Raw genomic sequence first — 24,547 nt, 5'->3', positions numbered from 1 at the left:
AATGGCTAACTATAATCCATTCTTAGTAACTAGTGGAGCCTAAATTCTCCTTTTAGTGATCGGATGCCAGTAGTCGTGTTCACAGCATAAGAGTAAACGAAAGAGACAAATAAGTGAGAGCGCTTTAGCTGCTTTCATTTTTCAACAAAATGAGACTGAGCCAGCGTATGACATATTTAAAAAAAAAATTACAGCTGTGCGCATGACAAACTTCATGCTTGCAAAGAAGCCATAAGTCTCATCGTAAGCCCTAGGTCAGAAATGATATTCTAAAAGAAAGTGAACAAACGAAATAAGCTTTATGCCAGGTTTGTAAAATCTCGAAACTGCGGCGATCTGAAACGCTTTGAAGCTTTTGCAAATATCCAAATAAGGAACCGCGGAATACAACAAATAGTTATTATTGTTATTTTCTGTTTATTCATTATGTCACCGTGCCAACTCGCCCAGATGTCTCTTCTATTACAACAGTACGAAAAGTCATCATGTGTACATTCGAAATCTCTTACGTACCTGCGGTTTTTCTCTCAAAAACATACAAATAATTTTTAACAAATATGGCTAGTTTACGTTAGAGTACTAAAAAATATATTACGTGGAGTCATAAAAATGGTTCATCCCTGTTTCGAGATCCAGTTAAGGCCATCAAATGATTGCAAACACCTCTCCTTAACTATCATCATCTTCATCATCATCATCAGCCTGACTATACCCATTGCAGGGCGAAGGCCTCTGGTTCACTTCATCTTCTCCAATTTCTTCAATTAACCCGGTTCTGTGCTAGCTGCATCCGCCCACCTAACTTTCTGCCGCCCCTGCTACGCTTTCCTTCCCTTGGAATCCAGTTACCCTAAGCGACCATCGGTTATCCTCTCTTCGCACTACATGTCCTGCCCATGCCCATGTATTCTTCTTAATTTCCATTAGAGTGTCGGTAACTTGAGTTATTTCTCTTACCCATTCTGCACGCTTCCTATTTCTTAATGAAACCCCTACCATTTTTCGTTCCATAGCCCTCTGGATTGTCCTCAACTTAAGTAGAACCCTCTTTGTTAACCTCCACGTTTCAGCCCCATAGGTGAGTACAGGTAAGATGCAACTGTTGTATACTTTCCTCTTGAGCGATACCGGTAAGCTGCTAGTCATAATCTGCGAGTGCTTGCCAAATGCGCTCCATCCCAATCTTATTCTTCTTGTGTTTTCCTTTTCGTGGTGCGGATCTGCGGTTACTACCTGTCCTAAGTAGACATATTCGCCTACTACTTCCAGTACTTCGCTACCTAATGTAAACTGCTGTCCCTTCCCGAGGCTGGTGAACATTACCTTAGTCTTCTGCATATTGATTTTCAAGCCTACCTTTCTACTTTTCCTGTCTAGGTCATCAATCCTTATTTGCAGTTCATCCCCCGAGTTGCTTAGCAAGGCAATGTCATCAGCAAATCGCAGATTACTGAGGTATTCTCCATCTACCCTTATGGCCCTAACTGCTCCCATTCCAAGTCTCTGAATACTTCCTCTAATGAATAGCACTGGGGAGATTGTGTCTCCTTGCCTAACACCTTTCTTTATGGGAATTTTGTTACTTTCTTTATGAAGAGCTATGGTTGCTGTGTAGCCACTATATATATCTTCCAGCAATTTCACGTACGGCTCGTCTACCCCCTGATTTCGCAATGCCAGCATCACCGCCGAGGTTTCAACTGAGTCAAATGCGTTTTCGTAATCAACTAATGCTATGTATAAGGACTTTTTATATTCCGAGCATTTTTCGATCACCTGAATTATTGTATGGATATGATCGATAGCAGAGTATTGTTTCTGAAAACCTGCTTGATCCTTTGCTTGGTTGCAGTGTATGGTTGTCCTGATTCTATTAGCGATTACCTTAGGGATTCTATTAGCGATTACCTTAGTAAATATCTTATATGTAACAGACAGTAAGCTTATTGGTCTGCAATTTTTAAGGTCCTTAGAGTCCCCTTTCTTAATATGAATGCGGATAATGTTTGCATTCTTCCATGATTCCGGTACCATCGATGACACCAGGCACTGCGCATACGGGGTTGCCAGTTTTTCTAGCACGATATCCCCCCCGTTCTTCAACAAATCTGTAGTTATCTGATCCTCTCCAGCTGATTTCCCTCTTTTCATAGCTTCTAACGCTTTCTTGACCTCGCCCTTCGTCACTGGGGGAATGTCTGACTGTTTTTCCCTATCGCCAATCTCATTACGGTCCTGACTACTTTGGCTACTGTAGAGATCTGTATAGAACTCCTCGGCTACTTTGACTATCTTGTCCATATTCGTGATGACGTTGCCCTCTTTGTCCCTTATCGCATACATCTGGTTTTTGCCTATGCCCAGTTTCTTCTTTACCGCTTTAAGGCTTCTCCGGTTCTTTTCAGCATGCTAAATTTTCTCCATGGTATACTTCCTTATATCGGCCACCTTGCGCTTATTGATTAGCTTTGATATCTCGGCCAGTTCTATCTGGTCTGTTGGATTGGAAGCTTGAAGCAACTATACTAAATTCCTACCTAGACATTCATACAATAACTAAATCGGAGCTCACGTGCCGCGTGAAACATATTGCCTAAATTATAATTTTACAGCTAAATATGTCGTTCTTTCTTATCTGATACGTTTCTCTGCCGTCTGTCCGCCAATCGTAAAGGAGGCCAAGGACCCCTCAAGCTGGGAACGAGCAGATTTTACGTTGGCTTCCTGCGTTTACTTTTAAATAGGCCCAAATAAATGAAATGTTTTCTGGACATGCTTTGAAACTACACTACGCTTTTATATCATGATGAACTGGTTGTTTTGAGACCTTTATAAACATAGGTTAGTCGATGCCTTCCTGAAAAGAGTGAGAGAAAAAACATTAGTAGTGGCTTAGCTAAACTAGGACAGGATATACGGAGGCATTCAGCGACATCGCTAAGAACTCGTAATCCTGGCGGTAACGGCTGGTATCGATGGCATGGTATCGGCAGCGACAAATCCTTCTGATGCCACAGTCTGTCACACACATCCAAATAATTATTTACAAAGTCAGCCTCGAAGGTCCTTGTTGCCAGAGGAGCACTGGCCGTCAGCCGAACGGTATAGTCAGTTCGACTTTTTTTTTTTTTTTGATCTACCGTTGGACGGCTTCTACTCCTCGTAGTTTGGCAGCGACTCGGCGTGCGTTCGCAGGCTTGGCTCTGCCTCTTAGCGAGGCTCTTTCCCCGCTCTTCAGGCGTCGACGAGCGTCGACGCTCGCTTAGCCTTTCTTGCTTCATACTCACGTTGTCGGGCGGCCCATGCGATGACTTCTGTGTGCGTCGACGCTACTTCGCATGTAGCCTCCGTTGAATCCGCTCACAGTACGTGCGCTCCCGGTCCGCCTTTTTGTCTTCTCCCTGCGCCTCGGCGCAGCCAATTGTCATCGTAACGGCGCATGCGCAATTGTGGCTCCGGCTGGGCACCGCGAAATGTGCTTTTGCTAGCCCAGTATAGCTATCGCAAAAATAAAAAAGAATACCTCACCATACTTTGTCCTGAGTATACAGCGGATCCTCTTTGTGGAGCTGATAGTTGTTGAGCAAAATAGATAATTTAGGTAATGGCAAATAGCTTCGTGCATAGCGCTGACTGGTTAAAGTGTGCATGATAGCTTCAGTCATGCGTTTCCGTCCTCTTACTATTTTCACCAGGGATTTGAATAAATCTCCGATTATGTACACCAGCGCTACGCAGAAGAGGACACAGTGAAGACAAGTGGACACATAAATACCCAACATCATAATGAAATTTATTGGCTGAACCTTTGTATACTTATATATAAGTTGTAGTTTCAGTGCTACTGGTACTACTACTGCAACTACTACCGCTACTACTACTACCACTACTACTACTACTTCTACTACTACTACTACTACCACTACTACTACTACTTCTACTTCTACTACTACTACCACTACTACTACTACTTTTTCTTCTACTACTACTACTACTACTACTAATACTACTACTACTACTACTACTAGTACTACTACTGGCACTACTACTACCACTACTACTACGTGTACTACCCCTACTACTATCACTACTATTACTATCACTACCACCACCAAGACCACTATAACTACTACTACTACTACTGCTACTACTACTCCTCGGACTAGGTAGTGCGGGACATTGTGGACGCTGCCGAGTTAGTTTGGCGGAATGATACCTGTGTTAGTGCTCTGTTGCTCTGACATAGCCCTTCCCCTGTGGGACTCGCGGTGAGGCCTGTAGGTTGGTTTGGTTGGTTTGTGGGGTTTAACGTCCCAAAGCGACTCAGGCTATGAGAGACGCCGTAGTGGAGGACTCCGGAAATTTCGACCACCTGGGGTTCTTTAACGTGCACTGACATCGCACAGCACACGGGCGCCTTGCTTTTCGCCTCCATCGAAAATCTGCCTATGCATAGCTTAATTGCTCTGACATAGGTAGAGGTGAGTGTTTTGACAAAATGCCTAACCAACATACTTTTCCCCGAATGAAGTCTATAAGCATACAAGTCTTGTCTTTCGCTGGTATGCATGAACGAACTCTTGCCCCACTGAAATCTGCTAATATTCTTTCAGATCGACGCCCTGCCCGAGGTGGTGGCCGCCGTGAGTGACCGCATGGAGGTGTACCTGGACAGCGGGGTTCGCTCCGGGGCTGACGCCGCCAAGGCACTGAGCCTGGGTGCCCGCGCAGTGTTCGTGGGCAGGCCAGCCATCTGGGGACTCGCCTACAACGTACGCTGCCTCGAGCACTCCCACTTTCGAGACTGTGGGCATATGTGGCGAGCACCTTTTAAAGAATATCAGTTCGTTCATTGCCATTCATGGTCGTTTTCTTGACGCTCACAGATTTCTCACGCACAGTCTTAGTCAAAGTCTCATAGGAAGCTTCGCAGCTCATCAGGGAACATCCGTTGGCTAGTAATCGGGTAGCGGTAAAATTGCCGAAGATAATTTAAACATAAATACCAGTCATTTCTAGCGTTCTTGGAAGCATGGGCAGCATATGTGGCATAACTAATTGGCATAATTGGCATAATTACGATACAATACAATACAATGATGGAAAAATGAAAATGCCAAGGTGCTACGGTGCTATCAACTGCCTAGTGGAGAAAAACAACTACAGAACCGTCTAAAAAATACGACGAAATATTCTTTAGCTCTGTCGAAATTGTGAACGTTTCTGCAATTCTTAAGTAGTACTTTTCTGTTGAACGACCAGAAATTTTGGTTGCAACAACATATTTACTGTGAAAACTCTCATAGAAATTCGGTTTAGAAACCACAACATTGTAGTTATTGTGACAGGATGCAGTCTACACTGAAAGAAAAGCAAGGTTACCAAGCTAACAGCCCTGCACTTGCGGGCCAATCAAGTACAAAATCAAACAGGACGAAGCACAACTCGAATAGTGCATCAGTCATAAGAAGCCACAGTACATATCCGTATATATCCATAGATTGCAGAGGCGTGCATATACAGGTTTATGGATAGTTTTTTAAATTGGTTCTTTTCATATTTAAGAATGAATCCACGAGTTCTCGGGAGACTTGATTCTTGTCCCTGTTAAAGTCCCGTTCGCAGTGCTTAATCTGCAGTCATTGCAAACCATAGACATGAGCCTGGCGCCTTATCTAGGGAATCCTGAAGCTCTTTCTGGCCTTTGTTTGGGCATCTTCTCGTCATGGTTTGGTTTAGTGCTCTTCCCCATTTTATTGTGCATAATTGCCCCATTTTATTAGGACTTGTAAGTAATACCTTTAGTTGATAGGTAGTGCATTTTTTTGTCCTTATTCTATAGCATTGTTGTCGGTGTTTCCAGTGCGACGCACCACGCCAAGTTTTCGATCTTTCCGAATGGCAAATATCTCGTGCTTTAGTTTTATGCACCTGATTATAACGCACAGCTCTCAAAATGGGTTTTGTGTTTCAATCTGATGCGCATGCACATCTCGTATTTAAGAGAGAAGGTGCGGGCTAGTCTTACAAAGGCTGGGTTCTTGAGTTGTTAAATACTATCAGTAAACGTTGAACAAGTAGGTGACATGCGTCCATAGAGGCAGCAAGTATAACTTTAAAGCACTAAGTAACAACGGAGGTAGCAAAACAATGGGGCAGCGTTCCCCTTGCGATGCATCCCCACTCATTGTTATGACTACACGATATGCGTGTTCAACGAGTGACGTGCATTGACTTCTCCTCTCCCAATATTATTTTAGAGGACCTAGTCATTATTTCTTTTCCACTTCCACTGATGACGCCAAACCTTTTCGGCCAGTCCGAATGTACTGGATTCTCCACTTAACCGACTGCTCTTGTCTCAAAAGTGGCTTTCAACTCTCTCGGGAAAATAAAAGAAAGCAATAATAACGTCATGGATCCATAGCCGTCTAATAAAGGACAGAAAACATGCCGGACATATATGCTAAATGTTGCAAAACAAACTTTGTGAATATTTTGAATAATACATGGAGTTAAAGTCAGTTTAATAGGTTCATGTGAAGGAGAGCCAGAATATTTCTTTTTTTGATTCAGCCCAAGGTTCTACAAACGGTGACCTAAAGATTCGGGAAATACATGAAACTATGTGGAAAAGAAAAGCACAACTCCCCATTTTGGTCAAGTCTGAAGCGCGAAAAGACAGTGACGTGTGTCTCTCTCACGTCACTGCGCGCTTCAGGCTTCACCAAAATGATAAAACTTCACCAACGAGCCCACTTCCCGCTCTCGAGTAGGAAGGTAGTGTTGTAAGCTATAATTATAAAATAGCTATGTGGTTTAATAACTTCTTTCACTGAGTATTTTTACCTTGTGGCAATCTTCCCTGGGGCCTGAAAATCTCCAGCCTCTTTGTATGGACAAAGTTTAAAGAGCAACTCCGGAGGTTTTTTGACATTCGAATATTCTAGTACAAATTTTATCATAAGTTCTCCTCTCTGTCCTGACGCATTCTACGAAATTTGGACACCGTATGATAATCCGTTCACGCGCAACACGGCTTTAAAATATGCCGTTTTAATGGCTTAAGTTGAGAGTATTACTGCGGGCAACACTGAGTTACAGACGTCACAAACAGTATACGGTCGTTACTGTCCACTTCTCGCGTGATTATGAAATTGTGAGGCTTATATTGAACTACCTCAGACATTTAATGCAGTGCGTCATGATTTCCATACTTTAATTTCACCATCCAGCGCACGTACGAGTGTTTTTCTAATACTGAGTGTGACGTCACCATTTCGTCAACTGGGACGTCGTTTCTGGTCGTGAAAGCAGTTTCGGTTTCGATTTGCTGTTTTTCTTTTTAAAAATACTTCTAATTAGAATTTCGGAAAACGGTTTTTTGTGTTGGAGTCAGGACATGCCGAGGAATGTAATTCAACTAAAAACACAAAATGATGAAATAACAACCGGAGTTGCCCTTTAACGGTATAGCAAGGCTGCTCTAAAATATTAAGAATTCAAAAGCTTCTGGTTCTCATTACATCTCACTGAGAGATTTGAGAAATTGTACTGCCCTTACCTATACGTAATATACGGGTCGCTTTCAGAGGTTAAGCTGCAGCACGAGTAGAAAACTCCAAAACGTTGTAGCAATTTTTAAATGTGCATTAAAATGTAGCGTTTCGAACTGCACGCAAATTTTGCTCACTTTGTTGTAAAATCTTGTAACATATGCTGTTTGCAGCAATAAAGAAACAAATTACCTGTATAGGTTCCTTAAATAATCAGCAACATGGGTTTATAAAGTGGTTCTCATTTACAACAAGGTTGATTGACTTGGTGGAAACGTTCGAGTTGATTGCATATTCCTGGACTTCAGAACGCATTTGACACTCTCTGTCATTCTATATTGCTACCTACAAAAAAAAAAAAAGAATTAGGCATATCCACTACAGTAGCCATCTCAGTACCTTGCGCGGATTGAGGACTATTTGAATCACGCAAAGAAAACGTGGTATCAACGGCATCAGCTTCGATCTGGTCTCGGTTACGTCGGGCGAGCGTTGTTTTTAATTTATGATAATAACATTTACTCGGGCATGCAGCTCAAAATTTGGTTTTGTATCGATGATTAACTTTTTGCACTCAACGGTGCCTGGGAAATCGTTCACACATGTTTATTCTATAATTTAAAGCGTGTTGAGCTATTAAAAGAATATGTGCTTGCATTCTCCAGGCGAAAGCAACATACGCTATGCTATCAATATTAATCTCACGGAGGGGAGTCTGGATATAAGTGCGTCATTTTTGTCTTTTTCGCAAGAGGGCTCATGGACAGCACAGACTAACAGCGTAATTAGAAGCGCTGAACCTTTTACAGCGCAATATAAAGAGAACGCAAAGAGACCGTAAAAAAGGCCACATATCTTGGCCATGTCAGTCAATTTTTATCAGTATGCCTACCCTGTGTGGGATCCGTTTCACATTGGTGCAGTTGGGAGAATTCAGCTTCTTGCTGCGAAATTTGTCCTAGGCAGGCTTTTGGAGCTGCATTGTGTTAAGAGAATAACTCAGCCGCTTTTCGAAACAAATCTACGGCTGAAACATTTTGTTCAATATACCCTATTCAGATGGGAATCAGTTCAATTTTCATCAACTAGCTGCATTATATGTTTTCCGAAACGACCACAGTCTGGCAGTTCGACCTTACGCCTCCACGACTAATAACTTCTCCCCCCCCCCCCCCCCATTTTTTTTGTTAGAACCGCTGAAGATTGCAATGGTTTACTTGCGGTTGTGGTGTGTCGCAACTGTGTGGGCCAGCTTTACAAAGCTGTTTGTATCCCGGAATAATATCCATGGCGCCGTGGTATTTTTTTTAGAATAAAGAATAAAGAAACGATGGAGTAGGCGGAGTGGTGTAATTTTTAGTTGCGAGAGGCTAGGTATAGACGAACAAAACACTTCTTGTCTATGTTACCCTGTTTTGATTGATCGGTGATCGGCAGATAAGCGAGTTCTGATACACTGGTAAAGATGCAAAGCGTGGTCTAGACCCCCACAGCAAAGGCTCCAGAGTATGGTCTACCGCACATCAGTACAAAGGACGCAATGCCAGGCAAGTGAGCTAAAGAAACGCGGTAGCATCCTAGGCGTGAGTTGAAGATGATTTGGGCCGTGCTGGCACGTTTCAGTAGATGCAAAACGCGAGGAATGCCAAGGCTGCTTCCCTGGATTATGCGTCGGAGACCGATTGAACGGCATTGACTTAATTTTTTTATCCTTTCCATCGGTGCTGACTGCAGTCAGCAGCACGGCCAATTCTATACAGCCAGATTGTCTTCCGCGCCGCATCTCGATTCGCGGATGGTGTCTTAAATAAATTCAGAGGGCACTTTGGCTCACTAAAGTGCTTCAACGCGGAACGCTGCTTAGGCATTGACTTGTGTTGTCTGATTTGATTCTTTCTATCACACCTGCGCCACTAACTGCGTTCATTTCTCTATGCTCTGTGGTGAGGAAGCGCCAAGTGAAAGGCGCCGCACGGACGCCTGCATCGAACGCCGGCGGGGTCAGCTTCGTATATGCGTGAATCTTCTGGCGACGTCACACCCAGTAATGACGTCATGACCGGATGTGACGTCATTACCATTTCCGGTTATTAGACGACATGCCACATTCGGTCATGACGTCACGACCGATGACGTCACCATTGCTGTTGGGCTAGTTGGTTCAAATCCATATTTGGGAACACAAGAAAACGAAGGTAGACAGGACGGAGCGCTGAACTGACAACTTTTATTTCAAAAGAAGGTCACCCGTATTTAAGCGGTGCCTATCATAACACGTGATCAATTCAGGGGGAAAAACACTGCTAAAAACCTTTCTTCAAGAAAGAATTGGCCAAAGACAACAAAAATGTTAAGAGGGATAAGCTCTGATAAATAATTTCTGCTACATGAAAGTTATCTACAGTGCTGATAACCAGAAAAAAGAGATTAACATTTAAAAGCAAAAACACGACAATGTTTCTACAAACAAGAATGTGAACATGGTACTAATCGCAATGAAAAGAGGTAAACAGGTGATTTTGAATGCTATAAATAAAAACATTGACAGGACTGTGAGCATGACGATAACAGGATAAAAGCCCAACAAGCACCAAATTTCCCACAACCTGAGAAAAATTGGAAAAAAAGTTGGTGTAGAAGTAGTTTTCAGTGCCTATGAGCGTTTAGCACGTCTCTGCAATCGTGTAAATAAACCTAAAAAAGTAAGGAACATTTGCACCACTCGCCACCAGCAGCCCTTTGTTCAGTGTTCTAAGTCGGTTATTTACTCCATTCCTCTGTCTTGCGGCAAAAAGTGCATTGGTCAGACGGGTCGTTGCCTAAACGAGAGATTGAAAGAACACAAATACAGTGTAACCGTTCAAAAGTCGCGCCATCTGGGCATTCAATGTAGGGACTGTGAACATGCGGAATCAAGCTGCTTACCAGAATTCGAAAAAACCTCAGTGATAGGGATACATGTCGATAAGCTAACGCGTGAGATTATGGAAGCTGCCAGCATTCAAAGGATGAATGATCAGTGTGTAAGCATGCCTTCAATTTTACTGTCAGAAAAAGAAGTAGCCTTTCTCTCAAGATAGTACAGATTTTAACAGAGTTGGAAAAACTTTCACCTCTTTTTGGTTGTGTCTTTAGTCGTTTATCATTGACAATCATTTTTGCCGTGTTTTGTTGGGCTTTTATCCTGTTATCGTCATGCTCACAGTCCTGTCAATGTTTTTATTTCTAGCATTCAAAATCACCTGTTTACCTCTTTTCATTGCGATTAGTACCATGTTCACATTCTTGTTTGTAGAAACATTGTCGTGTTTTTGCTTTTAAATGTTCATCTCTTTTTTCTGGTTATCAGCACCGGAGATAACTTTCATGTAGCAGAAATTATTTATCAGAGCTTATCCCTCTTAACATTTTTGTTGTCTTTGGCCAATTCTTTCTTCAAGAAAGGTTTTTAAGCAGTGTTTTTCCCCCTGAATTGATCACGTGTTATGATAGGCACCGCTTAAAACGGGTCACCTTCTTTCTTTTGAAATAAAAGTTGTCAGTTCAGCGCTCCGTCCTGTCTACCTTCGTTTTCTTGTGTTGCGTCCTGTTCCGCGCTGTGTTCCGAAATATGGTCATAGTCATCTGTCATTACTCATGACACGGCCGCTCGATGAAAGCGCACTGGGAAGCATGGAAGCGATGGAAGCCTGCTGCGTTGCGCCACCGTCAATGGGCAAGCGCGGCCTTGGGGAGTTTACAGTTGCGCCCGCTATTTCTGCTTAGGGCGTCACTGTTCGGGGACACGTCGCCGCCGGGGTCACCGGCTCTGAGCGCGCGGTTTGCTTCCTTTCTGGACGCGTTCGCCTCGCGTCTGCGTGGTAAACGCAAACTTTTTTGTGTGCAAGCAAGTTAACGATGAGACGGGATGCGTTTGTTTTTTAAGGCGAAAGCCGTTCTCATGGAGCGAAAATCTGTGCGTAGATGCTATGCCTGCAATCTGTGCGTCGCATCTGTGTCAGACGCAAAAGCGGACGTGCAAGGAGGGAGATCAAGAATGAAAATAGTTGATGGTGATAGGTAATCAATAAAGTTATAAATAGACATTGTTAGAGGGAATGACTAATGCTAATGACTAATAATGGTTAATAATGACTAAATGATTTATAATGACCAGTATATCAAACTATGACATTTAATGACCGCAATTGATTAGAAATGAGTAGAAGTGCTTGGCGATGTGTGGTAATGACTATAATAGCATGACTCACCATTACTGCTAATGACTACGAAATGACCAATATGTGAAATGACGACATGTAATGACCACTGCTGATTCTAAATGAGTAACCTGCTTTGTTATGAGTTGTAAGGGCTACAATGACTACGCAGGCAGACTCATCATGACTGGGAAACGACCAATATATCAAACGACGACTTGAAATGACGAACTGTGGCAAACGATGACAGGCAAATGATAGGAGAAGGGTAGGCTTCCGCCGTCCTCCGTTTAAGAGACATCTAAGAGACCTTCTAGTTTTATCTGCCGAGCACGCTTCAGGCAAAGGCAGCAGCGAGGAGTGGAAATGCACTAGCTTTCTCTGAAATGAAAGCGGCGCTGAGGTTAAAAAGTCCAGATGCTGAAGCATAATGCCCTATCAGCTGCCACTTAATTTGCTACAAGAAACAGCAGATTGTACTTGTTGGTGATTAATTATAGGTTAACAGTGGTAACAACGTGGCGGGAACACAGGAGAAGAAGACGACAACCGCGCTAGTTGTGTCGTCCTCTCTTCCTGTGATTCCGTCACGTTGTTTAACCTATTTAGTGATAAGGGAGCTGGCCAGTGAACTAGATTTTTTAACGATGTGTCGTGAAGCAGATGAACACGATGAGGTAGCACCAGAAGCTTTTCTCGCAGTTTATGTTGCGAGGACATATCAGAAAAAGGCACGGAGGATTTTTTTTATATAAGTATACAATTTGTTCTAAATTTTGCCGCGCTAGTCTGAGCGGCCTTGCAAGCAAAGGAGCCTGTGCATACATTTGTTTATACTCTTGAGACTGTTTGAGCCGATGCGATAAACTGAAGGGCCATGTTCCACAGAAAATCCGGCGCCCGCTCGGTCGGCGGAAAGTTGGAAAAATACCTCTCTGGTAAGAGGCACATTAGTTGATGATATGGCCAGACACCTTTGGCGCAATGAGAACACATGACATGTTTAATGTGGCAGGAGCTGCCAAACCAGAGAGAGTCAATAAGATGTAAGGGTGAAATGGGAATTATTGAAAGTGGGACCCTTAGATCTCAAGTCAGGCACACTATACTCTTATAGGGTACGTTCGTACGGCTTCGGTAAAGAGGGGCTTTATATAGCTATGTGTAGGGTGCTATTTCATACAATGCGGTGGCTTAAGGCTGCATTTTAATGACATGCGACAGAGGCAGCAATTACGGGTACGGGGAATAAGCAGGTAGCAAAGTGCGGGCACTCTAACGAGGCTCTGCAAGGAGACTTAGGAACCCCAAGTTTTGTTTATCAGTGCCAAGTTGTTGCTTAACTTTTGCGATATTTGGTAATGGTTTTGAGGCGACATGTCAGTCGTGCAAGAGCCTGTTGTAGGAAATATGAGTCAATTGGACCAGTTACAGGTTAATGAAAACCAAGGACAAAGGAGGCTTGATTTACCCCGCAAAGGAAGTAGTCAAGCTTTGTCAGTTTACGAGCACCTTCATTAACAGGATGATGAAGTCTGAAGAGGTCCGTCTGAAGCTATGTAAACTTTTGATTTCATCATTGTTTTCTCACTGTACACAGTACCTGCAGCTAATCTATGAAGACAATGATAGTGCCCATGCTGAGGTGCTATGCAAGATATCGTTAAGTTGCTGCACCTACTGATAGTGAGCTGTGCTGGAAATGTGAACTCAACAGTGGAGCGACGTTTATGGTTATGGCATAAACCTCTCTCAAGAAAGGTTTTCCGTCCTCGATTGGTATTTTTCTTCCTTTTTTGTGTGCCCATTTAATTAGCGCACTCGGCTGCTCGCTGAATCTCAGCTGCAGTTGCACTCTGAAGTGTGGACATTCTTGGGATCGCAGCTAAGAGTTTCACAGCAGGAACACTCGATTCGCGTTCTTCCATTGAAAATTGCCAACCAGCGAAATTGTATTGGTTTGCGAGCAGCCAATAAAAATAGTAATAAAAACTTGCGGCACATATACGTAGCACCTTGAGGCAGACCGGCTCTATGAAGCGCGCTTCGTTTGTCCGGTCATGCAAAATGCGGGAAGCCATGACGGATAGCGTTCCGGTGTACAAAGTTTAAGGTCTCCAACTGAGTCGAAGATCCCAGGCTATCATCTAGATTTAACCTAATAAACATCTTCATATTTCCAACGTAACATTTGTCAGAATGAGATAGAAAGGATGGTTAGATGTCGCATTTTCACAGAGGTTGCTCATAGTAGGACATTTTTTTGTTGGATAGCACTGGCAGCTTAGAGCAGGTTGACATCAATTTGTGTGTAAAGCTGTATGCAGGAATGAGTAAATGCTATGAAAATGACACACGGAATTAGCGACATAGGTATTTAAGTGGTTATGCCTTAGGCTATCATGGCAGCTGAACAGCTTCGAATTGTTCATAGGCGGGTGACATTTTCATGTGACAGACAACTTGATCTGAATGCAACATCACGGTAATGCGAGCTCTCCAATCGAGTGGCCTTGAACCACCGTCACATTATGTTTTTCGGGGTACACTCCAGTATATATCCTTGCCGAGCAAGCGCTAAGTGCTGACATGGTCACACTAGACATGACAGTATGTACTAATTCGTGTTGCCAAATTGTGTGAAGCGGAGCTCTTATATCCTTAAAATAAAAGGCTTCTACCCCGCCGACGCCTCCCTCAAAGCGCAGCCAGGTGCAGCTCTCCGCGCGCGGCTGTCCCCGAACGGTGGCGCCGCGGCGGTGGCGACGGGAAGTAGGCGCCTCCCGCCGGTTTCGGGCGACGTAGCAGGCCGCACCTAGTGCGCTTCCATCGAGCGGCCGTGCTCATGACTACTTAGTCATGACTAATGTCTAATTAGAAGTAGTTAATGACTAGTTAATTATTAGTACTGGTTAGCGACTAGTTAGCCATTAGTACAGGTTAGTGAATTATACTGATTGGGTAATTAAGTAAGTCAACCCGGGCTCACTTTGGGTACTACCACAGCGACCCTCTAATCGCAATTACTCGCCTAAGTACAATTGGCCTGTGACGTCACAATTCGATCGACCAACTGAAAAGCGGTGGGAAAAGCGGGACACTTTTGTCGACATATCTCTACTGACAAGGATGGCTTGCCGTCCTTTCCACGTGTGTTGCACTCAAAGCGCAGTTCCACACGGCAACGCGAACAGTATGTAAGAGGTGTGGAAGGTACGTAGCGAAAGGGAAGTTTGTAGAAGAACGGCTAATTGGGCGAATTGGTGAACCAGGACGGACAGTAATGTGGACAGTTTGTGTGCGTCGCTCGCGCTATTTGGCACCACAGGATAGAAGGTAGGGGCCCGACCAGCAAGAAAAAAAAAAACGCGCGAGAACACTTGACGGCGTTAGGCCAGTGGGTGAATCGAACGCCGTGGGAAGGCGCAGGGAAGGAGGCAGGCGAAAGTTGTCATAAAATCCTCTTAGCCTCCCGAGCTGTACCGCCAGCTGTTATTTGTACACTACTTTTGCTTAGGACAGTGCATGATGCGACCCGCGTTTAATGTAAATTCCGCCATAACGCGGTATTTTAGCCAGTTGCTTACTGGCTTTCTTATCGCAGGTTTTATGAAGCGTGCAGACCTTGTTTACTTTTGTTTGTTGGGAATTTACTTAAACTTCAGTCGTGACAATATGTATTGCTTTCTCCTGTCGCCTGGATCTTGAACAGGGCAAGAGAGGAGTTGACAGGGTGCTGGACATATTCAGAAGTGATCTCACCCGCACAATCCAACTTCTCGGTAAGTCACCCAACTTCAATGTTACCAAGGGTCGGCAACATATTCTGCTTTATTAGTTAGCGTATTAACGCTAAAGTGTTCAAGGTCCCTTTACCCAGAATATTCGGCGTTTCAAGCGAAATTTTTATTTATTCTATTTTATTTAGAGATACAGCTAGCCGCTTTGGGGCTGTGGCAGAATTGGGAGTATAATGCTGTGCACTCTAAGCATGATGAATAAACAGCGCAACAGGACAAAGATCAGGAAGCAAACAAGACGGGCACTCTAAGCAGAAACGGGGGCATTAATGTTTTCGTTGGAGAAATACATGTTCATTACGAAAAAAACAAACAAACAGCAAGAACTTTGCCAAAACCGAACAAGAGATGCACTGAGCAGTGCACAATAATCACAACACTTCTTGTAATCTTTCATGGGTATTTTAATACACAATATATGCTAAGATTACTGGTGAATCTTGTGATAGAAAGTTCACAAGGTCTTGGGGCACCGAGTTTGGTTTTCGAAAGAATTACAAAAGAAAGGAATAACGTAAGGTAGAGCCTGTATTCTTCCATATGTTTGTTGTTTTTATGCCTGGTAATTCTCGTTCTAAAAAGAGGCAGGTCAGTTTCTTGAGCTCTTGTCAGAGGCTGTTGTCAGTTTCGAGGCAATTATTCAACACCTGAGCAAAAAGATGCAAAACGTAGAAACGTTGTCCGTTGCTAATAGTGGGTAATCCAGCCACTTCCACGAGGGTGAAGCGTATTTGCTGGAAAAGATATGAGTGTTTTGCACTTAATTTGTCTTAGCGAATGGAAAGCAGGTCGGACTAGTGAGCTGTACGCAAGGAGTTGTATCAGGTGAAGCGGCCTTTAACATCCGTTTCAAGGAATAAAGGGAAGACTCCGCTTTACTGATAACACACGAGCCATGTTTCTCCTACTTCAGGTATTTATCGGATAAGTATGCCCCGACATTTAAACCGGTAACCTTCTTTACTTTGGAGTTACGAAGATCATTGTGGAACGAAAGGGACTGTTTTGGTTTATAGGCTGTTTTACTGGCATTGGTGACCACCTGCTATGTTTCGCACCAAGCGGATATCTGCAGAACCTCGATTAGTATACTTCGTGTGGGCCAATTGGTTGAGGCGTCATGGGCAGGTGCACAGCAAAGGAAACAAAGACAAGACACAGGACTAGCGCTCCTGTTTTCCTTGTGTATTGACGTCTTTCTTTCCCCTGGCTGCATCTCTCCATGTTCAGAGCCTCCCCAGAGCTGTTGATTGCCTTATATATGATGCAATCGTCTGCCAACAGACGGAGAGAAACATCGGCATGCTGTGCGAAATCATTAAAGTAAGAAGCAAACTGGGGCCAGAATTATACCTAGGGGGATACACCAATGTTGAGTCAGAGCACTGAACAAGGGTAGAGGGGGGTAAGCCTCAGTTCGCAGGTCCAGCCGACGTTTCGACAAGTGGACTTGTCTTCGTCTGGGCAGAGCGATCATCATTGGCAGGGGCTTTGCTTCCGAAGAAGAAAAGAAAAGAAACGCTGGCACGACCTACGAACTGAGGCTTCGCCATCCTCTACCCTTGTTCAGTGCTCTTTCATACCGTGTAAGCTATCTTCTTCCTCTCGTTCTACCAGTGTTGTCTTTAAGATGCCCGTATACGGATGCATATCAGTAACGACATGGCACATAATCCTTTAACCAGTTCGTGTTAAGATTAGCACTAAGAATTGTAACCGATTTATGCAGATGCTTAGAATATGGAATGTGATCTAATGCCTTAGATAAATTTAAAGGTATCACACCCACCTATCCCCGATAGTCATAAGTTGTGTTAAAGTGAATGTGCATTTTCTAAAACAGTGTAAGTAATTGGGATTTAAATTATTAGTTTTTACAAAAAAATGTTATATGTTTCACTATCTGGTCCAGAATTTCGCACATAGTGCATGTTAATGAGATACTTAGACAAAACGCCGATATCGCCATTTTCCACTCGCTTTCTACGGATCTCGCAAAAATGTGATGCAAGTGCTTCACATTTTACTCTGGATAGAAGCCATTCGGTTGAGGGAGGCCACTGGACGCTTTAGCGCCAACATTTAGAATAGAGGACCAATTCTTTTCGATGAATTGAAAAATACGGCAAGCGAGGTCCTCAAATTTTGGTAACAAGCCATTGTTCGACGTGAACACAGAGCTGGTGCAGTCATTAAATTCTTGATCCTTGATAGCGATAAAGGAGTTTTGTGGCACTGTTTACTTAATATATATCTCGAGAACTTATTTGGCACAGTTTTTATGAAGTTACTTTTTTATTGAGGTGTTTAAAGTTACATTCTCTGATTGTAGTCTTTAATATTAACTGTGTGCTCGCATGGTGTCACGGTAGTTGTTTAAAGAATATTTATTTTTGAGATTCCTTAGCCTGGCAATCTTAAGCTGCAAATGAATAATGTCTCGAGTTCATCATCATCATCATCATCATCAGCCTGATTATACCCACTGCAGGGCGAAGGCCTCTCCCATATTGCTCCACTTAACCCGGTTCTGTGCTAGCTGCATCCACTTGACCCCTGCGAACTTCTTAATCTCATCCGCCCACCTAACTTTCTGCCGCCCCCTGCTACGCTTTCCTTCCCTTGGAATCCAGTTTGTTACCCTCAGCGACCATCGGTTATCCTCTCTTCGCACTACATGTCCTGCCCATGTCCATTTCTTCTTCTTAATTTCTACTAGAATGTCGGTAACTTGAGTTATTTCTCTGACCCACTCTGCACGCTTTCTATCTCTTAATGTTACCCCTACCATTTTTCGTTCCATAGCCCTCTGGGTTGTCCTCAACTTAAGTAGAACTCTCTTGGTTAGCCTCCACGTTTCAGCCCCATAGGTGAGTACAGGCAAGATGCAACTGTTGTATACTTTCCTCTTGAGCGATACCGGTAAGCTGCTAGTCATAATCTGCGAGTGCTTGCCAAATGCGCTCCATCCCAATCGTATTCTTCTTGTTATTTCCTTTTCGTGGTCCGGGTCTGCGGTTACTACCTGTCCTAAGTAGACATATTCGCCTACTACTTCCAGTATTTCGCTACCTAATGTAAACTGCTGTTCCTTCCCGAGGCTGTTGAACATTACCTTAGTCTTCTGCATATTGATTTTCAAGCCTACCTTTCTACTTTTCCTGTCTAGGTCATCAATCATTATTTGCAGTTCATCCCCCGAGTTGCTTAGCAAGGCAATGTCATCAGCAAATCGCAGATTACTGAGGTATTCTCCATCTACCCTTATCCCTAACTGCTCCCATTCCAAGTCTCTGAATACTTCCTCTAAACAAGCTGTGAATAGTACTGGGGAGATTGTGTCTCCTTGCCTAACACCTCTCTTTATAGGAATTTTGTTACTTTCTTTATGCAGAACTATGGTTGCTGTGCAGCCGCTATATATATCTTCCAGCACTTTCACGTATGGCTCGTCTACCCCCTGATTTCGCAATGCCTGCATCACCGCCGAGGTTTCAACTGAGTCAAATGCTTTTTCGTAATCAATGAATGCTATGTATAAGGGCTGGTTATATTCCGAGCATTTTTCTATCACCTGATTGATGGTATGGATATGATCGATAGTAGAGTACCGTTTCCGAAACCCTGCTTGATCCTTTGCTTGATTGCAGTCTAAGGTTGTCCTGATTCTATTAGCGATTACCTTAGTAAATACCTTATACGTAACAGACAGTAAGCTGATTGGTCTGTAATTTTTAAGGTCCTTAGAGTCCCCTTTCTTGTGAATGAGGATAATGTTTGCATTCTTCCATGGTTCCGGTACCGTCGATGACACCAGGCACTGCGTATACAGGGTGGCCAGGTTTTCTAGCACGATATCCCCTCCGTCCTTCAGCAAATCTGTAGTTATCTGATCCTCTCCAGCTGATTTCCCCCTTTTCTTAGTTTCTAGTGCTTTCTTGACCTCGTCCTTCGTCACTGGTGGAACGTCTGACTGTTTTTCCCTACCGCCAATCTCATTACGGTTCTGACTTTTTTGGCTACTGTAGAGATCTGTATAGAACTCCTCGGCTACTTTGACTATCTTTTCCATATTAGTGATGACGTTGCCCGCCTTGTCCCTTATCGCATACATCTGGTTTTTGCCTATGCCCAATTTCTTCTTTACCGCTTTAAGGCTTCCCCCGTTCTTTACAGCATGCTCAATTTTCTCCATGTTATACTTCCTAATATCGGCCACCTTGCGCTTATTGATTAGCTTCGATATCTCGGCCAATTCGATCTGGTCTGTTGGATTGGAAGCTTTCATACTCTGGCGTTTCTTAATCAAATCTTTCGTCTCCTTAGACAGCTTACCGGTATCCTCTCTAACTATCCTACCGCCTACTTCTACCGCGCACTCAGTAATGATATCTCTGAAATTATTGTTCCTTGCCTCTAGGGTAATGTCGCCATCCTCAGTTAGAGCTGAAAACCTATTCTGTAGCGAGATCCTGAACTCTTCTGCCCTCCCCCTCACCGCTAATTCGTTGATGGGTTTCTTACATACTAATCTGTTGCGTTCCTTCTTCAGATTTAGGCTAATTCGGGACCTCACCATCCTGTGGTCACTCCATAGCACTTTCGCGATTACCTCTACATCTTGCATAATGGCGGGGGTTGAACACATTATGAAGTCGATTTCATTTTTAGTCTCTCCGTTAGGACTTTTCCATGTCCATTTCCGGTTCTTCCGTTTGCTGAAGAAGGTATTCATGATTCGTAAGTTATTGCGCTCTGCAAACTCAACTAGTAACTCCCCCCTGTTATTCCTAGAACCAATGCCATAGTCACCTACTACCTTGTCTCCTGCCTGTTTTTTCCCTACCTTGGCATTGAAATCGCCCATTAGTACAGTATACTGCGTCTTTACTTTTCGCATTGCCGATTCTACATCTTCGTAGAAGCTTTCAACTGCCTGGTCATCATAACTACATGTAGGTGCATAGGCCTGTACAACCTTCAGTTTATACCGCTTATTAAGCCGAATTACGATGCCTGCAACCCTCTCATTAATACTATAGAATTCATCTATATTACCCGCTATATACTTATTGACAAGGAAACCTACTCCTAGTTGTCGCCTCTCTGGTCAGCCTCGATAACACAGTACATGCCCATCTTTCAGTACAGTATATGCCTCATTCGGCCTCCTAACCTCACTAAGCCCTATGACATCCCATTTCATGCCCTCTAGTTCCTCTAACAGCACTGCTAAGCTAGCTTCACTAGCTAGGGTTCTAGCATTAAACGTTGCCAGGGTCAGTTTCCAATGGCGGCCTGTCCAGCGGAGCCAGACTTTCTTAGCACCCCCTGCTGCGTCACAGGTCTGACCGCCGCCGTGGTCAGTTGTTCCGCAGCCGCTGGTGACTGAGGGCCGGGGTTTTATGGAGCTTATCATAGGAGGTTGCGGCCAATTACTGCACCAGGGTGGCCAACTCCTGTTCTGGTGAGGGAGTGCGTTGCCGGAGGTGTTCACCGGCATCAGGTCACACCCCAAACCTGTTTATGCAATTCCATCAACACGCGGATTTTTTTTTTTCTTTCATCCGGTGGAGAATTGCGCGGCACCGGGATTTGAACCCCGGTCCTCTTGCATGCGAGGCGGATGTTCTACCGCTACGCCTCGAGTTATCCACGCACATACTTGTTTAGATTTCTTTCTTTTTGGGGGTATATACAATGATAGACTGCGCTCGAGCAAAGCTTTAAATGAACACCAGAGCTTACTTGTCATCCCTGGATCAGCAGCGGATCTTTTAAAATCCGAAAGTGAAAAACCAAGCGTGTCGAGAATAGCGCCTTCATCTGCTCTCGTCTAGTGATAAACACTTGATACGAAATTCTTTATTCTGTTCGGTACAGAGCACACTGCAGCATTATGAACAGATATATGAAACTACAATGTCACTGAGAAGGGTCAAGTCTAGTATGCTGCTACTGGTCTTGTCTAGTACTCGATGGTTAGTGCAATGTAAAGAGAATCATATGCTACTGTCGTGACGCTGGGGCTACGTCGACCCGGCCTTCACTTGGTAGCGTGCAGAGACTCGGGGTTGATGAAGGATTGAATCTTCGAAGTTGGTAAAATATATACAAGCAGGTTTAATGGCACTTTGAGAAACTTATTTATGTGCTGTTATCATCTGTTTTGGTTTGGCTTGGCTTGGCTGGCAGCTGCGACTGCGATAGTGGCGCTAGTGTATCTGTGGCGCAAGTGTGGCGCAAGTGTATAAAAGCGGAGTGCGAGAATAAACGGGGGTTCTTTTCGTCGCTTGGGAGCTCGGTGTCTGGGCTGCTTTCTCTGGCAGCGTTCCGGCGCGGGTGCAACGGCGCCCCCCCCCCCTGCCTGGGCTAACACGACATGGTGTCAGAAGTGGCCGTCTACGACATGATGTCAGATGGTCAAGAATCTTCGCACTGAGCCAGGCACCTTCCATCCACGATGTCGAAGACGCCTTCAATGCGGCTGCATGGCCTGCAGCAACCGCCACCGCTGGACTTTGACCGCACGTCAGAGTGGCCGGCGTGGATCGAACATTTCGACGACTTCCGATATGCAACGGGACTCAACGAATGCTCCGGGGAGGCTCAGGTATGAACGCTGTTGTACACAATGGGGAGGCAAGCTCGTGACATATTCAAGACGTTTTCACTATCTGACGAAGACGCCAAGAACTATGAAACCGTAAAGAAAAAGTTCGACGGGCACTTCGTAAAAGAGAGGAACATCGTGTACGAAAGCGCCTGTTTTCACAGACGCGTACAAATGCCAGGAGAGTCGGTAGACCAGTTCGTCACTGCGCTACACGGCTTGGCGGAACGTTGCGACTACGGTGAACTAAAAGAACGAATGATCCGAGACAGACTGGTTGTCGGGCTCCGCGACGCAAAGCTCTCGGAAGCTTTGCAAATGGATTCTCAGCTAACGCTGGCTTCGGCGCTGTCGAAGGCTCGCTTAAAGGAAAGCGTCCAACAGCAGCAAAGTACTCTACGAGGACAGCACAGCCATCAGTCATCGGAAATTCGTGACCAGGACCCCAATGTGGACGCGGTGGTTCAACAGAGGCACAAGGGACGTCTGCATGGGCAACGAACGCCGGAGGTGCGGCAGCATGGGCAACGAACGCCGGAGGTGCGGTGTCCTTTCTGCAGTGGCGACGCCCACCCCAGGACAATGTGCCCAGCCAGAGCTGCCAAGTGTCTTCACTGTGGCAAGAAGGGACATTTCGCAAAGGCCTGCTTGAAGAAAGCAACGGCTTCCGCTCAACGAAAGGTACGCGTCTCAGCGGTCAACCAGGAAACTGGAGAGCTACGCGTCTCAGCGGTCAACCAGGAAACTGGAGAGACTTTCGTGGGATCAATAGATGCACGCAGAAAAGCGCGATTTGTTCAGGTGCGCATTAATTCTGTGCCCATTTTTGCAAAGGTTGACTCAGGTGCTGAAGTGTCAGTATTACCAGCAACGTTTCCGGGATTACCGTCCCGACTGGTAAAAACCGATGAAATCTTGCTAGGTGCAGGAGGCAGTAAGCTTAACGTACTAGGCAAATTCGTAGCGGAGATCGCATGGAAAGAGAAAACTGTGTATCAAACATGCTACGTTGTCAGTCCGTTACGCGACGTCCTTCTAGGATTACCTGCACTTGAGGTCTTAGGTATCGTGAAATTTGCAGACGCGGTCGACTCGGGAAACCTGCAGTACGAGACGCGTTTTCCAGAAATGTTCCGCGGTCTAGGTACGATGCCAGGGCAGTACACCATCAGGCTACAAGCTGGCGCTATCCCGCATGCCATAAGCGCTCCACGCAGGGTACCAATTCCCCTGAGGGAGTCCCTGAAGCGCGAAATAGATAAAATGGAGCGTTTAGGCATAATCAGGAAAGTGGATGGGCCCACCGAATGGTGCGCCGGAATAGTTCCGGTAGTGAAGCCCTCAGGAGACCTGAGAGTTTGCGTAGACCTCACTAAATTGAACAAATGCGTAGTTCGAGAGCGATTTACGTTACCAACTGTGGATCAAGCTCTAGGGTCACTGTCGGGAGCGAAATGGTTTTCAAAGCTCGATGCCAACTCAGGCTTCCACCAGGTGCGACTCAGTAAAGACTCGGAAGAGCTAACCACGTTCTTAACACCCTTCGGTAGATACTGTTTCACGCGTCTACCCTTTGGAATTACCTCCGCTCCTGAATACTTCCAAAAGAGAATGTCTGAGATACTAGGTGGCCTTCCGGGGGTCGTTAATTTCATGGACGATGTCCTAGTGTTTGGCGAAAGCAAAGCTCAACACGATGAGCGTTTAAGTAACGTGATCACACGCCTAGCAAGGGCAAATGTGACATTAAACAAAGAGAAATGCTTATTCGGGGTTAGGCAAGTGCGTTTTTTGGGTCACATTTTGAATGAGGAAGGTATTCATCCTGATCCAGCGAAGGTCAGTGCTATAAAAGATTTGAGAGCACCCAGAAACGTTACTGAGCTTAGAAGCATTTTGGGCATGGCGAATCATTTGGGCCGCTTCCTGCCACATTTAGCCCAAGTGACTGCTCCCATGCGTGTTCTTTTGCACAAGGATAGGTACTGGGTCTGGGACAGCAATCAGGAAAAAGCGTTCCAAGAACTCAAAGAGCTCATTTGTTCAGCGCAATGCATGGCTTTGTACGACGCTTCGCTACAAACCACTCTTTCAGCTGACGCATCGTCTTTTGGTCTGGGAGCAGTTTTGTTTCAAAAGCAAAAGGACGGGCAACGTAGACCAGTTGCATTCGCTTCTCGTTCGCTCACCAAAACCGAGCAACGGTACTCCCAGATCGAAAAGGAGGCGCTGGCGTTGACGTGGGCAGCGGAAAGGTTTGATGAGTATATACGTGGTCTGGAAGTTGTTTTTGAAACTGACCACAAGCCCTTGGTGTCGCTGTTGGGTCACATGGCAATCGACGCTATGCCCCCAAGAATTCAACGTTTTCGTCTGCGC

At 44.7% G+C, this 24,547-nt stretch overlaps 1 protein-coding gene across 3 annotated transcripts in view; it reads left to right on the top strand.

The window, feature by feature from the left end:
• The window catches only part of LOC146177953 (uncharacterized), a 203,907-nt gene that overhangs the window by 163,298 nt on the left and 16,062 nt on the right, over window positions 1-24,547 (top strand). For 2 of the 3 annotated variants that reach the window (XM_084580674.1, XM_084580675.1), the window contains exons 8-9: window positions 4,614-4,843; window positions 15,468-15,537. In XM_084580674.1, the coding sequence (XP_084436800.1) occupies window positions 4,614-4,843; window positions 15,468-15,537 (300 nt within the window). The remainder of the gene's footprint in view (window positions 1-4,613; window positions 4,844-15,467; window positions 15,538-24,547) is intronic. The other variant, XM_084580676.1, reaches the window with a different exon arrangement.

Source organism: Amblyomma maculatum, chromosome 10 (genome assembly GCF_055883805.1).
Source record: "Amblyomma maculatum isolate TAMU_Amacu chromosome 10, ASM5588380v1, whole genome shotgun sequence".
Taxonomy (NCBI): Eukaryota; Metazoa; Arthropoda; class Arachnida; order Ixodida; family Ixodidae; genus Amblyomma; species Amblyomma maculatum.
This window is presented reverse-complemented; position numbering and strand designations above follow the sequence as displayed.